Source organism: Equus przewalskii, chromosome 18 (genome assembly GCF_037783145.1).
Source record: "Equus przewalskii isolate Varuska chromosome 18, EquPr2, whole genome shotgun sequence".
NCBI classification, from domain to species: domain Eukaryota; kingdom Metazoa; phylum Chordata; class Mammalia; order Perissodactyla; family Equidae; genus Equus; species Equus przewalskii.
This window is the reverse complement of record NC_091848.1, coordinates 36,416,140-36,432,651: the sequence shown is the minus strand read 5'-3', so window position 1 is coordinate 36,432,651 and position 16,512 is coordinate 36,416,140. Positions and strand designations below refer to the sequence as shown.

Genomic DNA, 16,512 nt, shown 5'->3' with positions numbered 1-16,512 from the left:
GATAACAAATCTGTAAGAGAATTCTGGGGCTGTTGGACAAGTGGGAGAAGAAGACAGAATTGTTGGAGTCTGCAGTATAAACAGAGTCATATTTTACATGGAAAGAAATGAAAAGGAGAGCAGTGATAAGACAGGTACAGATCTCAGCTGCCAGATGTAGGTGGCCTGCCAGGTACATAGGGAAGTCCAGCTGGGCCAGCACTACCTCAGGGCCTAAAGGACTTGAGAGAAGGGCTCGTCCTGCTCTCTCCAGTTTGAAGGATAGTCTCTGTAAGGAGTAAGGAGTGAAACCTGGGCACACCTAGAAAGCTAACAGGAACTTTTAGAAAGGCAGGTCATAGGTTATATCCAAACCCAGAACACAGTGGAGTTGGATGACTCCCAGGATTGTAGGAGTGAGGGAAAAATCTCAAGACCATGTGCTCAGCTGGACAAAGCTGGGCTCCCATCTCATCGGGCTTGGGTAGAGTGTGTGCCCCAAGAAGTCTGCATAGAGACAAGCATTTCTTGCCTATAAAACATCCAACCTGAGCCGCAGCCCCAAGAAGGCACTTACTGTCTTGGTGGAAATAGCAGAAGTGACAGCAGTGGGTGGTCAGGGCCCTGCTATTTGGCACATAACTCTGAGTGACAAGCCACAGACTTCACTGGGCATTATGACCACAGATGGGGATGAGATTCAGGTGTTCCCATTTCTTCATCAATACCCACGGCCAGTCTGAGACCTCAGAGAAAGGGGTAGGCGGCAGGGGGTGTCTATTATCAGCCACTATGAACCACTTTGCAACGCTAAAACTGACACAGATATCAAAATCATAAAGTGATATTCACACACCGCCACAGAGTTATTAACAAGTCACCAACAAAAGGTGGCGAGGAGCTAGCTAGCCATCCAGACAGGAGTCTGCCCTCTGCTGGACATAATGATTGTGACTTGGAAAAATGGGGAGGAAAAGAGTCTCGGGATCACAGAGAAATCCTGGCTACTTTCAGGACTCCATAAACACAAAGTGGAGACACAGGAACTCACAGAACAGCCAGTGGATGTAGGAGTATATCTAGGCATATATAGTATTTCATGATCTCTGAAGAAAAATCACTAAATGCCACTGAGAACAATGCCCTGCAGCTCACTCCCCTTTCTTCAACTTTTATAGGGTTTCCCCTGTATCCATCTTCCCTCTGTGGATCACGCTTCCATTCACTGAGAAATATGAAGCACTTTCTGGTAAAACCTATTCAGAGGGATGCTTGACCAAAGCAAGTCTGAGGCACTGGCTCGACCTGTGAGAGGCCTGTCAGGGCTGACGCCCCAGGAGGACTGTGCATATGGCATCTCTCGCCTCCTGCTCCCTGCTCACCTCAGAGCCGACCAGACCTCCACACTCCTCGCCTGTCTCACTCACTCTCTCCTTGCCTTCTGATGGGATTGTATTCAGATAAGTTTCTTGCACAAGTGGTACAGCTCTGCTGCACCTTCCTAGCTTCCTCAAATTACTCTGAAGCCATCATCCATGATATTAGTTAAGCCTCTGTTTTTAATACTTGGAATGTCTTAAGATAAGGTTCCCAGGCTTGTGGTGCAATCGCTACTGTTGTAGCCACAGGCCCTCTAAGACCAGTTCAACTGACCCCATCTTATCAACAGAGTAGTTAAGAGAGGTTTTTCTGGAACTCAGAAACAACCCCTTGTCCATTTCAGGCTGGTTGAGATCACCAACCCATCAACTGGCCTGCGCAAGCGCCCAATAAGTGACCCTTTTGACATTGAGGGGCTGAAAACTCCACCCTCAGATCATGGTAACATCACATTTTGTGAGCACGCGCCTATAAAGAGCCATGAAGCTTGACTACGCTCGCACAGACCATCAATTACCTCACTTCTCCTCACCGCCAGTCATCTATCTCCACACTTCAGACTGCCCTGCCCTTCATCCCATAAATTTTGCCCCAAGCCCTGGATCAGGGAGACAGATCTCAGAGCTCACACCTCCTGTCTCTGTGCAGATCGATCTTGCAATAAAGCCTTTCTTCCCTCAAAAGCCGGTGTGACACAGTGTTGGATTCTGGGCACATCGGGTGGCGAGCCCTTGCTCCGTAACAGTGTCAGCCCTAAAACTCTCCCTTCCAAAAGACTGTGCCGTTTAGTTCTAGTGTCCCGGCATTGGTGAACACGTCTCAAATATCTTCAATGTTTTGTCTGACTCTTCAGCCTCCTTCTTGCACATGGGAAAGACCCAGGCTGTCTTTGGTCAGTTTGTGTGCAGCAACCCCGTTCTCTGAGCGGTTTAACGGTGCGCTATGGTTCGGTTCCTGTTAGGAGCGAGGAGTGAGTCACACCACAAGGTGAGCGGAGGTATCTCTGTACCCCAGGCAGCCCCTTTAAAGCACAGATACCTTCCTGAACACAAAGGTACAATAACCCTGAGCCCAGCTGAGAAACTGGCTTGTCTAAACAGTGATTTTCAGGAGAGCACCTATCCTGCTACCCAGACAGTTTTATAGAAGCCAAACCTCCAAAAAACTGAAGCCTACTCTTTTAAGCGCTGACACCTAAAAAGAATTTTAACTACTTTTTAACTTTTAAAAAATGTAAAGTATGATGACTTTATCACCTTATTAAACTGAGTACCTGTGATATATTAAGAAATATCTGTCTGGTCTTTGTTCCCAGCTCCTGGCATAAGAGCTTCTAAAACCTTTGGAATTTCTGAGCAACGGGGGTGAGGGGAGCATCTTTTGTTATTCATAACGGGCCCCTTTAAATTGTCCCTGAGTTTATGCTAATGAAGTGACTCTTGGAGGATGAGGGCTGGTTGCCAGAGAAACGAAACGTGATTAGAGGGTTGGAACTTTCAGCCCCACCCCTGGACCTCAATGGCCAATGATGTAATCAGTCAATACCACGTGATGGAGCCTCCAAAAACCCCCTAAATGACGGAGTTCAGAGAAATTCTGGGTTGGTGAACACAGAAAGGTGCTGGGACGATGGTGTGCCCAAAAGGGCATGGAAGCCCTGAGCATCCCCCCAGTACCTTGCCCTATGCATCACTTCCATTTGGCTGTTCTTGAGATGCGTCCTTTATAATAAACCAACAATAGTAGGTAAAAGTGCCTTCCTGAGTTCTGGGAGCTGTTCTAGCAAATGATTGAAGCTGAGGAGGGGGTCATGGGAACCCCTGATTTATAGCTGGCTGGTCAGAAGTACTGGAGGCCTGGACTTGGGATTGGTGTCTGAAGTAGGGGCCGTCCTGTGGGGCTGAGCCCTTAACTTGTGGGTTCTGACACTAACTCTGGATAGTTAGTGTCAGAGTTGCTTGGTGTGAGGAAAAATCCCACACATTTGGTGTGAGAAGCATTGTGAGTAAAAACCGGGTCATATAACTGGGTAACAGTAACAGGGAACACCATTTGGTGTGTTCATCTATGACTCTGGTCCATCATAACAAACACCTGTGCTTAAATGGCTTTATGGCACCAGGGCATCCTTAAGGACTACTAAAGAGTATACAGTTGTTTATTCCACCACTCAGTGGCCTCCGGTTATGCTTTTTTTTTTTTTTTTTTTGGTGAGGAAGATTGGCCCTGAGCTAACATCTGTTGCCAATCCTCCTCTTTTTGCTTGAGGAAGATTGTTGCTGAGCTAACATCTGTGCCAATCTTCTTCTATGTTGTGTGCGGGATGCTGCCACAGCATGGCTTGATGAGTGGTGTGTAGGTCCACACCTGGGACCCAAACCTGTGAACCTGGGCCGCCGAAGTAGAGCGCACGACTTTAACCATTATGCCACCAGGCCGGCCCCAAGGTTGCTATTTTTTTTTTTACTAAATGTTAATGATGTGGGTTCCTCCCCTCTATTCAGTATGACTATAAATATATTAGGTTCTAGAAGTGTTTCCCTAGTCTTTCTCTTAGGCTCTCTACTGTAACCTCTTGCTTTTTTGCAGTCAGGACAAATCAGATGACCAAAGTCACCAGTGATCCTAGATGGATCCGTAATTCCAGATCTCCAGACTCTGGCCTGAGTGGCTGCATGCTGAGTACACTGAGAGCTTTATGTCAGTTTTGTACTCAGGATTGAATTTGTTTTATGTTATTTTATTATTTACACTTAAAGGAAGTTCAATAATGAAACTTGCTAATAGAGAAGCTTTACGAGCAAACAAAATACCACTGAGGACATAGAATGTAAGGTGTACCACTGGGGAACAGAAACTGGGGACTTCTGCACATGGCAAATAAAATCTTGTCTAATTTTGGTCTAGTAAACTGAGAATAGGAACTGTTGGCATGTTCATCTGTAGAAAGAGAGACAAAGCTGTCCTAAAATAAAGTATGGAGTGTTATTATTCCCAGTACATCCTATATCCCAGAATTTCTTCCAATAATTTTGAGGGTGATTTCAATTTCTTGGGATTCAACATAAGAAAATGTCAGTGAAAGTGGTCTTCAATGGAACACAACTGTTTTCTCAAAGGACAGGATTAGATTCCATGCGCACGTCACCACCATCCTACCCTCTGTAGTTCAGGGTGTGTCCACATCAGCTGGGAGCAGGTGACTCCGGGTCTGTCTCTAGCCCTGCGCCCCAGCTGGGACTTTGCTGCAAGTCTCTAACCTCCCGTGGTCCCTTCTGGCCAGTCCATCTTCCTCACTGCGGCCAAACCTGATTTTCTGCTTTCCTGCTCCAAGATGCTTGCTAGTTCCACATGGATACTGATCAGAGTCTAAACTCTCAGGCTGGCCATCAAAACTCCCAATGGTTTGGTCCTCATAGATTCTGACAACCGATTCCCCTTCTCTCTGCATTCCTCTCTTTCTATCCTCAGCCACACACACTGACGCACTGTCTCTGGAATACCAGGGACCCAGGCTGCCTCCAGACCTTTGCTGAAGTTGTTCCCTCTGCCCGGATTCCTTCTCCCTTCATGCCTGCCAGTCAGTCTTCCAAAACCTCCAGTTCCATCCCCTCCAAGAACTCAGAAGGTTCTATTTGCCATGGGTGTGGTCCCTCCCTCTTTGCCTCCCACCTCCCGCCTGATTTATCAGATCAGCATTCTGCAGTCAGGGCTGTGGAGTTTATCTCCCATAGTGTGTTTACCTCCCCTGCAGACCTCAAGCCCCTGGACTCTGCTTTCTCCACACCTCCCAGCCCAGGAGCTGTGAAGACGGCGGATTCGAACTGAGGGAAAGGGGAAGACCCTGAGCGCCAGCTGCTGTGCCAGGCCCCCGCCCACGCGGAACTCGAGACTTCTGCACACTTACGGTTTCCACAGTTGAGACCACCAAGGCCGAATGGGCAACTGCAAGCCAACAAAGAAAAAGAACAAGAGTTAGTTTCAAATATCAAAAGAAATAACTGACGCAATTTACCCAAGGAACTTCTAAATAAGGTTTGTAACAAATTCGTCAGAATAAATGAACATGGAACCTACCTCATACAGGTTTCATTTTCAAGCCTGTATCCATCTTCACATGCTGAAAAGAGAAAAGGAAAATCCATGAATGTGTCTATTCACCTCCCTTGACCCAAACTGACGGTTATTAAACACCAGCCACCCTAAAATCCACAAGAATATTCTAGAACCAGAGGACTACAAATAGCTTTAGCATTATCTATAACCTGGCCTAAATACTGTTGCCAGCTCAACTCAATTTTATCAAAAATATTTTCTTAATTTCTTAGTGGCTCTCAGTTTCCCATCTATTAAAAAAAGGATAATAATAATAATAACAATAATAATAATAATAATACCTACTTTATAGTTTCTTAGAGGAGATTAAGTAAAATAAGGCATGCAAATGACCTAACCTGGCACACAGTAACCATCAAATCAATGTTTGTAGTCGTAATTATTATGCAACAAATGCAATTCTTTTTGGAAATTCCCTTGGCCCCTGTGTAACATCCTTCCACAAACACACAGACAAATGCTTCACCTTTTTTAATGTAAGTCAAACCTCAAACCTGCTGTTGGCCCCATCAGCCCCCTTCCACAAGGAAGTGGGAGCTGCGACATCTTGTGGGCCATGGTCCTAGTGGGTGCCTCAGTTTTCATAAGAGAATGCTCACCCTATAGTCTGTGCAGCAGATTCTGGACATATCTAGATGAGCCCTAAAGGGCCCGTCACCCGAGAACATAACTTTGAACTCTGATGGTGCTGCTCATGGGCCGCTGCTTCCGTGAAGGGCTATGGCCCCGCCATTCCCCTGGATCAGCAGTTCCTGAATTTATTTGATCAGGGAACACTTTCAACACTACAATAAGCTGGGAGAACACCATAAGCATAATGCATGCTCGGATGAAAGCAGACAATAAAAAATGGCCTCATAGACAAAGTCACTGCTGCAAGGAATGATAAAAATCTGATTCATGATTAATGTACGATATGCGCTGCATAAAAGATCACAGGTAAGAAAAGCTACACAGCACAGAGCAGCAAGCCCTGAACAGACAGCACACACCCTAACGGCAAGATGTGAACACCAGCAGCACGCATGGCTCAGCAGGGTGTGCGCCCTGCAGGCTGGGTGGGCAGAGCCTTCAGACTTCCTGCATCCTCTGTTACACATTAACGCAGAATAACATTAACTACTAGATGTGCTTACTGTCCTTCTTCCTTCTGTTTTTTAATGTTAGACAGCTAAATGTGTCTAGCATCTATTTTGTCATAGACCACTGACGTATCATTAGAGTTTTGTAGAACGGTTTGGAAAACGTTGTTCTAAATAATCCCTAATTCTCTCACAGCAGATCCTTAGAGCTGTGAACCTGGGCTGCACTGTTTCGGTCCACGGAATCACTTTTCCTGAGCTACACTCTCTTATACTAAGGGCTACTATTAGCAGTTGTGGGCAAGTCCCTATGGTATTTATTGCCGGATGTCATGGACCACACTGCTCCACTACGACTCTGTAACCTTTTGATGAGGACGGCCCAGAGAAACTTCTCTCAGGCCCCAGGGCCTAGAGAGATGGGGATGTTTCTAAACTACTCTACTTTATTTATGATCCCTACCTATTTTCAAAATCATGTTTCTCTCTTGCCTCAGTGTCCAGGAAGCTCAGAACTTGAACGAGTGGCTTATCTTTAGCAAACACGCAGGTCCTTATGGTACATCTCTCTGTATTTTCACTTTCCTTCCAGCCTAAACAAAGTAGTCATTTTATTTCTCCTTCAACCTGATTTACCTTTTAAATTAAATCTCATTTCTGTTACAGGAATTTTCATTGGGTGCTTCAAGTCTTTTTTGCAATGAGGTGGAGCATAATCATATCCCATTTAGGAAAGGAGGAACCAGGCCCCTCTCTGAAATCGTTGAGCCCTTTGAGTGCTCTGCTGGCCTTACCCACACAGGGCCTTCTCTAAGGAACAAGCTGAGCATTCTTGCCTCCCCGGGCGTGGGACACACCGTGCCCTGGCAGCCCTCATGCTACGGCTGGCCAGGTGGCGGGAGCGGGAGATGCCACCCCCGGATGACCCACAGCTCTGTCTGCAGGGCAGCTACCCAGGGACTGCTGGCACCCCCAGTGACTCATCCCCACGCATCTCGGCACTGAGGCCGGCTGATGTCGCACCAGTGTGTTCTATCCTGAACACTTCTTCCTGGAAATGTTTTTACATCAAATCTCCCCACCCAACCCTCATCTGCTGGGTGGGGGCTTTCCACCCTGTGGCTGTCATCTCGCCAGATGTGAGGTCCATCTGTCATCCTGCCTGTGAGCTGATGGGTTGGGCTGTTTTCACTTAGCTTCGGAAGTGGCCTAACTCCTGGCGTACTGATATTTCTGTATTTCAAATGGGCTCGTTCCATTGTTCATCAAAGATTGAGTGCTAGTGTGAGCCTGGTGCTGTTCTAGGGGCTCTTAGAGGAAACCTTATTACAAGGCACTCCAGGGCACCTTAGGATCTAGCTCCTCATTGCCACACCCTACAGTGGCTCTCACCCAGGGAGCACTGAAGATGAAATCAGTGTGACAACAGCTAGCATATACGCCCAAACTGGGCTTCTCCTACAGACACGGAACACAAATTCAAGTCTTCTGGCCTTTTTAATAAAATAAGTGGTGGAATCTTAAAGACTCTTTCATTCCCTTGTGGGAAATTAATCAAGACCTGCCAATCATGTCCTATCATATTTGTTGCCCTATTATCCATTTGTTCATTCAACAGACATCTGTCGAACCCCACAATGTGCTAAGCATATTCTAGACACAGGTACTGCTCTCAAGACGTCTGTGGTCTAGTGAAAGAGACCTGCCAACGACAGTTGGAGTTCATCATGATGCCTGCATGATGGAAGGAAGCTAACACACCTATGAGAAGGACACCTTCTTGAATTTTATACGATGCTTTGAAAGTCTGGTAAAGACACTGTAAAGACATTTCATGTGAGACACTCAGAAGGGTACGTGTGTGTGTGTGTACAACAGAGAACAATATAGAATTGCAAAGGTTTAGAAAACACACACCCACACACCTCTATCCTCCATTTATACAGAGGACTGATTCTGGATTTGAGGTGTCCCAAAGGGGACTTGTTTTAAATGCTCCTGTGCCCCAGCACAATGGCCAGAAGATGTCACTGCTAACCCATCAGAACCCAGCCAATAAGGCTGTGGCCCAAGGAGCTCCCAAATCCATTCATCAGAAGCCTGATGGTCACCGATGAAAATCTAATCCACAAAGAGAGTGCAGAAAGGAGGCTTTTCAGGGCCTCGGCAACAAGCCCAAAAGCTAACCAAGGTTTCCTTATGCTGCTTCTTGGTTCGTTACCTGATAAACATAAGGTTGTTGGTGTCTGTGTCATTGCATTTGGAAAATTTTTGGCAGGTCTGCTCTTGCTAATGCTAGTCTGTAAGTGACGCAATTATGAAATCGCTGACTTGGAATGGAGGCAAGCGGCTCGGGCAAACCAAAAGCAAAGGTGGCAGGCCATTCCCAAGGCCGAGAGAAACCCCCGAGGCACAGCATGCAGGGGCCACCGCTCCTACGTGCCCGCACTTCTGCCCATTTTGCCTTTCTTCCCCCCGGCTGCACGGCACCCCAGCCCACATGGATTTTAGCAGAGGTCAATTTCCCACACGAAGCAGGGCTCAATGCCCCAGTTTCTAAGAAGGGCAAGGAACACTCTGTATTCAACCAGATAAGATGGAATTAGGAAGCATCGCCTTTTGCATCAAAGTGGCAGCCTGACATGGAAGTGAGAAACGCCATGAAGCTGTCATGCATCAGGACCGCTGCCCAACACAGAGTTGCCCCTCCTCCTCCAAACCCCTCACAGGGCCTGCGCGCAGGGCTGAGGGTGCACACTTCAAAGCCCTCTGTGCACACACCTAAGTCAGAGGGTCTGAAGCTCAGGAGGAGCGCATTGCCCTGAAATGTATTTTTATCCTCTCTCGGGAAGTCCTGACAGAATGAGTGGCATGTCACCTTGCCCCGGTATGCGATCTTTACTCAGATTCCAGTACATCTGTTACCAGCAGGCGTTGACTGAGCAGGAAAACTGTGCTGCACACGTTCTGACGTGAAGCAACGCTTAGAGCTACATTACAGCCTTTATGCTGCCAGTTTTTCTGGTGATCGCAAATCCTGGCAGCCTTTTATAAGTCAGGGCACACAGTGCTCTGGACTTGAATTAATGTTATTTTAAAGCAGCATTCTTGCACTCCACTCCACTGAGCAGCCTTTATTTCAGAGTTACTGAATTTAAGCCTCACCTAAAAGGTTAGTAGAATTAGGTTTCTGCCCTTAAATCCTTCAAGAAACCTTTAAAACTGGAACTCATGAATTCAACAACAGCCTGGGTAAAATACAAGAGCAAATACTGATAGTTTACAAAGTACCTCCATGTACACTGTCTTCTTTAATTCTCAGAATATCCACTAAAGTATCACTGTACCCATTTCAGAGAAGAGGAAACTGAGGTCCCACAAAGCTTGCACAAGATGACAGGTGGGGCAGAGTTGGGCTCTGACTCGGGTCTCCTGAGCCTCCTTGGCACCCTGTCTACCACCACTGAAAGGTATGGGCCTGACTCCATGCTTGTATTTCCATTTTAAAAGATTAGCAGACAATAGAATAAAGCTTTGGGAATTAAAACAGTGATTTTTCTAACTTCCTTTAAGTGGAAAAGAAAGAAAAGGCGTTGCTGCCACAGGCATTCCATTCTCTTTTCTTTTCCTTTGCATCTGATTGGCCAGACCCGCATGTACCAGTCAGAGATAACGCTATTATTCCAAGGAGATAACGTATTCAATCCGGCTGTGAGCAAAATAACAAGAACCAGTTGCCCCCAGTTTAGAACAGTCACACCCAGAGCAGAGAGAGAGCCTGGGCAGAGGAAAGCATCTTCCCTGGTCTAGCACGGACCACAGAAACCCTGGGGACCCTGCCAGTACCTCGGCAGGAGTGATCCATCTTGTTGAACTGAAAGTACCCCGACTTGCACTGACACAGCGCCACGCCGTCCAAATCAGTGCAGATGGAGGTCTCTTTGTCACATTCCGGAGTCTTCCGCTTGCACAAGCTGCCCGCTGAAGTGGAAAAACAAGACAGTGAAACAAAACAAAACGTCCTCCGCTTCAAACCTTAAGATGTATGGACTTTCTATTTCAAGAGGCTCTGAGAGCGGTTTTCAAAAAGGTCTGCCTGGGGCAATGCTCCTTTCAGAGGTGCATGCAGCACTGCCTTCTGCCACTCCTGCCCGGGTCAGCCCAGGGCAACTGACCGGAAGTTCACACGGTGTGCCACGGGGATGCAGAAACCGGACTGAGAAGAAAGAGTGCTGAGCCCAACTCCAGCGTCCATGCAAAGACGACGCCGGACGCTTGTGGCGTCTCCTGCACCTTCATGAGAAGGCACCGCAGTGGGAGAGTCTGCACAAACCCACAAAGCGTGACGCCCCGTCTTCTCAGGAAGCAGAGAGACTCAAGCTGAAGTGCTTCTCAGCTCTGGGTCTGTGCAGCCTACAGGGTCACGGCACACTCTTGGGGCAGGGCGGCTTGCTGCCTAACAGGCTTATTTGAAGGAGAGGTGTGGAAGATAACCGGCTTCCCTGGGACTGCCGTGTATTTATGTCACCCGTCTCCCCACTGTGCTGACAGGCCTGATTCATCTCTGCGTCTCCAGCGCGGTGCACAGAGACTGGGCCACACGCAATGCTTGATACGCACGTGCTGAAGGGGCGGTGGGACCATCAGTCAGTCCCCAGGCCACTACCAAGGGAGACAGGCAGGCAGAGGAGGAAGGCATCTTTCAGCCCAGTTACCTCCTTTACTTCAGGGCCTTGCTTCTTACCTGTACATCCACCTGGCTTTGCCCAGCCCTGGACACGTGGGCCATGTTCATTTCACGAATGACAAAGAACCATCTCCTTTATTATGAAAAAGCATTCATTGTTGGAGATGTGGTCCCCTCTGAGGTTGTATACAGTGGACCCCCTCTGAGGTTGTATACAGTGGACACAATGAGGGTGCATTTTACCATCTAAGACAGGCCCGACAAAAAAGACACATGTAAATGGGGTACACAGGCAGTAGGAAAAAAAAATGAAACCAACTGGATAGTGAACGGTAACTTTCTCACAGCCACCTACAGGCAAGGCAAGCCAGATACACACTGTTGTTGGTAGGCACGAGCGAGTTCAGATAGGGAAAGACGCATAAGGGCAGTGCGTAAATATTGTGTAGTGAGGCATGATCTCCTTGCCCACCTTAAGGAAGACATCAATCTTCCAGAAGATTCTGGAATCTTCCTGGTTCCAGAAACCAGGTACCAGCTCTGAACATGGCAAGACCGCCCCGCCCAGGCAGGTTCCGGTGACCTGTGCAGACACCAACACAGGGGTCCCAACATCTGTCTCCTTTTCTGAGCCCTGAGAACTGAGACCCAGTGGACGGCCTGGTCCCAGGGAGGTAAGTTTAGGACACAGCTTTAGTTCTCAACGCTGAATTTCCTGTCTTTATCAGTGGAGGCTGGCGTGTTAAATCAGACGTCTGTTTGTGTGTGTGATAGAATTTCCTTTGTTTATTGTGAAAAGTTTGTATTTAAGGGAGAAAAATAAAAAATGGAAAATCTCACCAGGCAAACAGTGCAGAGCTGGCACCAGAGAGGTTCTAAACTTCCACAATCCCTTGTCTGAACTTTCTGAAGGCTTCGCCAGTCCTCAAGCCTTCATGTAAAGAAATCACTCCAGGGCAGAAGGCTGCCCAGGCCAGCACTAGCCTTGTCCAGCAGCCAGCCTGAGTTGCCTGGGCTGATTAGATATTTTCTGGAAGGCCAATGTCGTGTTTTCCCCCCATCCTGCCCATTAATCCAGCGTTGCCCTGCTGAAGCCACCCTTCCCTGCACAGAAGCAGGTTCACGCAGAAGCAAGAAAAGCTGGCCCTGCCTCTCCAACACAGGGATCAGTCCTAAAAATTCTCAAAGAACATTCTGTCATAAATCCATCAAATGGAACCACGTATAATCCCATTTTCATTTTAAGCCTGGCGATGTGAGTTTTCTACATCCATAATTCCCATGGTCTTTCCTGGGCATAACATCCGCCGAACAGACAATGAGAATTTATGTCAATCTAAGGCCGAGACACTCCCTGGGGGATTTCCAAAGACTCTAAACCTCTAGAGACACTCGAGCTGCAGTTCTCCGCAAGGCGAGGAAGTGGATACTTTGTGAATCGAAGGGGAAAACCCGCCTTTCCAATGTCAGCGCCCAGCGCTGCCCACATGTTGGAAACACCCAGGTGTCAGAAGCTGACAGCTACTGCCCGGCAGGCCCACCTCTCTAGCGTTCAGAAACATGAGCGAGAGACAGAGCTGCGTGTGTTGGCAAAATCTGGAGAAGCCTGGGAGGAAAAGCAGAGCAGTGAGCCTGTTTTCACCACGATGCACGGGCAGCTTTGCTCTCACGTGCTCTGAAAGGAGAGGTCAAGAATGGGGACCAGCAGGTGCGGGGACAGGGGTACATGGGAAATCTCTGCACCTTCCTCTCAATTTTACTGTGAACCTAACACTGCTATAAAAAAAAAAATGAAGCCTTAAAAAAAAAAGAATGAGACCTCAGCAAGGAAGATGGGAGCTTTCCCAAAAGCCGCATCTGAGCAGCGGGAAGGACGCGGCTCAGAGTGTGCACAGGGCTCTGAGCTACGGGCAGGCTCTTCTAAATCCAGATGTCTGGGCACTGGATTTGCAAGGCATGAAATGCATGTACTGGGGACAAAAAAGCAGCCTGGCATGATGCTGCCCACACAGGATGTACTCCGTAAGTGTTTAGTGAATTGAAAGGCCCCCTTCCTACTTGCTGGGGTGGAAAAATTGGGACCCTTGAATTGCTGGCAAGAGAAACAAAGTAAAACCAAGGAGCTCTGGCTTCCCAGTCTAGAGCACCATATACCAGGCCATGAACTCTTTAGCTAATTCTCCAACGATGCTGAATGACAGCAATCTCAACTCCAGAAAGTTTAGCACCTTTTTTTTTTCTTTTTAAAAAACCCTGAAATGGGCCAAAGCTGCCGCATTTATCCCAGAGTGAAAGGTTAACTCCGGGCTCCCAGGCTCTGTGATGTCTGGCCCATGAGGAGAGCTCTGGGGACCAGCATTCACAAAGCACTGAGATACCGCAATGTCCTGCATCTACCAGCAGATAGAGCACCAAGCCTGCTACCGACATCTCTTGTGCAGCATCTGGACGCCAGATGGGGAGGCTCACACAGCCTGACAGCCTTCACCAGTCCTAGCTGTGCAGTAAAAGGAGCTACCCGGAGCCCCTTCTGATCACTGATGAGACGGCAGCAGGGAAAAGCCTCCTTGGCAAGGAAGCACTTTTGACTCCAGCAGTTTTCCCATCCCAGGAGCGAAACCTCCCCTCCAAGACCCAAATTTGCCTTCCCAACTTGTTGTCTCTAATCTCTTTCTTCAACTGCTTCACACTAGATGCACTGTAGAAGCTTTTGACAGCACAGATAAAGCAAGGACAAGAAAAGGGAAATGATCATGAACAGCACGGTGAGCAGTCTGGGCCCCATTCATCCAGTCTTGTTTCTGTGCATTTATAATTTGCAAACAAACAAAAAGACGGGTCACACCGCACATGCTTATTTTTACTTAACGGTATATCACAAGGAAGGTCTGGGGTCATTGACAAGCATGGACATTCTGTGTGTGAATTTCTGTCTCCCCAGAGAGAGAAGCAAGTTTTCAAGGGAAAGAAGAGTGACTTCTGCTTCTTTACGTCAGCTCCCATACCCCTTCCTGTACCAGTGCTGCAGAGCAGACACAGAAGAGGGAGCATGCCAAGGACCAGGTGACTTCAAGGCTGTGTGCACAGGACTGTGTGTGTGTGTGTGCACACACATGTGCACAACGCATGAATACACATGAAGGCCTTTTGCTTAACATCCCTTTCAGAAATAGGCTTGCCTGTGATGAGTTCTTGGGCCTGAGCCCCGAATGCCTTACATTTCTACCCCAGGTCTGTGCCTAACTGTATGGGGGGGGGCAGTCCTCCTAGAGGGCCTCTGTCTTACCTCTAAAGAGCCTCTTCTGAGATCCCAAGAGCTGACAGACCTCCGCGGAGGACCTGCAGGAGTTGACACACTTCTGCATCCTGTCAGCCAGGTCGAACAGCGTCACGTTGGAGGCCAGGGAGAAGGTGGTTTGTAGTGACATGGCCACCGCGCTGGACTCCCTATGGGCAAAGTGTGTACATTGTAATTGTCCTAAAATGACCGGTAGGCCCCAGAGTCTTTGGGAAACGAGTGTCTCCATTGTCCAGTGAGGGCATGGGAGAGCGTGAAGGTCCAGTGACCTTGGCCTGGATCACCCCAGGGTTCCATCAGAACAGGGCCCAGTTTTGCTGCTATCAGTCGTGCTGGAATGTCCTCCCCCTTCTAAAGACTGGTTCACAAACAAACGTGATTCCGTCACTTACCTAGAAGCGTGAACTGTGGATCGGGTATAACCAGGTAATGTGGAGAAACACAGATTTAACTGAAAGGAAGAACAGGTTTGTCGTTAACTGGGAGTTAAACAAAAGCCTTGGACCTAGAACCAATTTCATTTTTTAAGGATAAAATAGGCATTTTCCAGCCATCAAGTTACCAGCAGGCAGCTTTGCATGGGAGTGGTGTCCTTTTTTTGTTCCCTTCTTAAATGCCTTTCTGCTCTTACTCTGTTGTTCCATGAGTACAAAGGGAGAGAGGCACACAGTAAATCAGTGGCGAAAATCTTGGCAGGAAATGATGTTCAGAACAGCACCCTTGGATGCAAAAACATCTTCAAAGACCCACGGTTTCAAAAAAGTCAGAGGCAACTGTTTATTTGGACTTCGCATAGCGAATGGCCTCACTGAAAAGGCTAGGTTCCTGTCGGCTACCCTGGATCTGGCAGGCCCTACACAGACCTCTCATCATCTACAATGAGTTGACCTAACTCAAAGATAGGTCCTCCCGACAAAGGCTCTCCATGGGAAATTACATTATATGGGTCAAGTGCCCTTTTGTTGAGAGCAAATTAAGAGCGACTCTCCCTGTGTTTGCCTTGTGCCCTCGAAAAGAGCAGAAAACCCCTCTAGGGCCTGAAGGACCGTTCCTCACTCCCCCCACGGTAGGGGCTGGGGATTCCTTTCAAGCAGCAGAGGGTCTTGATACCTTGATCAATGCAGACTCACCTGTCTTCAAAGCCAGTGTGTCAGACACATCTCACCCTTCACAAGATGGATTCAGACACGGGATGCTATCAAACCCTTTTGGCTTTGTATGACATTCCTTTACATTCTGATAGGCCATGATTTATTATTATTTTACTTAAACTTTTTCCCCAGGTAAAAACAGAAATGGTACATTTAAGAACAGGATGGCGTGTTGGGAAAGGCCACTTGAGTGGTTTCTCCAGTCACTGCCTCAATCGTCATTATTTCTTGGGGGTGGGGATGCCACATCACTAATAAATTATATGCCGATACTGGGTAAAAAGTGACAAGTCAGAAAAGTCACTGAGCACTGCATAATGGGAAGGAGTGCACCTCTGCATGGGTTCTAAGCCCCTATACTATTTTGGAAGGAAATGTTGACCTACAGCACAACCACCAGGCAGCTGTGATGGAGTGACAAGGATACCAGGTATAGGGTTAGGAAATGTAAACCCCTGCTGTACAATAAAGAACTTAACCTTGCCCAAAGAGAGGCCTGGCCCTCAGCTCCTGGGAGGTAAACTCTAAGCCTTTGGAATGTCCTGTCTTTGTTTACCTGGAGGCGCTGGGCCACTCCAGGTAGTCTAACAAAGTGATTTATGGCCAGGGAATTTGGGTTACAAGATATCAGCTTGACCTCCAGAGGGGCCGGGGACTAAGCTCAGCCATGTGGGCAGTTGACTTTGCCTGCATGTTGGCTCTAGACACCAAGGCTCGGGTGAGCTTCCCTGGTTAGCAATACTCCATGAATACTGTACGCATCGTTGCCAAGAGGAGTTAACACTGCCCATGACTCCATGGGGAGAGGACAGTTGGAAG

General features: G+C 47.8%; 1 protein-coding gene across 2 annotated transcripts in view; it reads right to left on the bottom strand.

Moving 5' to 3' along the window:
* The window catches only part of HEG1 (heart development protein with EGF like domains 1), an 85,601-nt gene that overhangs the window by 14,998 nt on the left and 54,091 nt on the right, over window positions 1–16,512 (bottom strand). For both annotated transcript variants that reach the window (XM_070582610.1, XM_070582609.1), the window contains 5 exons: window positions 14,935–14,993; window positions 14,531–14,691; window positions 10,404–10,538; window positions 5,437–5,479; window positions 5,267–5,304 (listed from right to left, as the gene is read on the bottom strand). In XM_070582610.1, coding sequence (XP_070438711.1) covers window positions 5,267–5,304; window positions 5,437–5,479; window positions 10,404–10,538; window positions 14,531–14,691; window positions 14,935–14,993 — 436 coding nt within the window. The remainder of the gene's footprint in view (window positions 1–5,266; window positions 5,305–5,436; window positions 5,480–10,403; window positions 10,539–14,530; window positions 14,692–14,934; window positions 14,994–16,512) is intronic.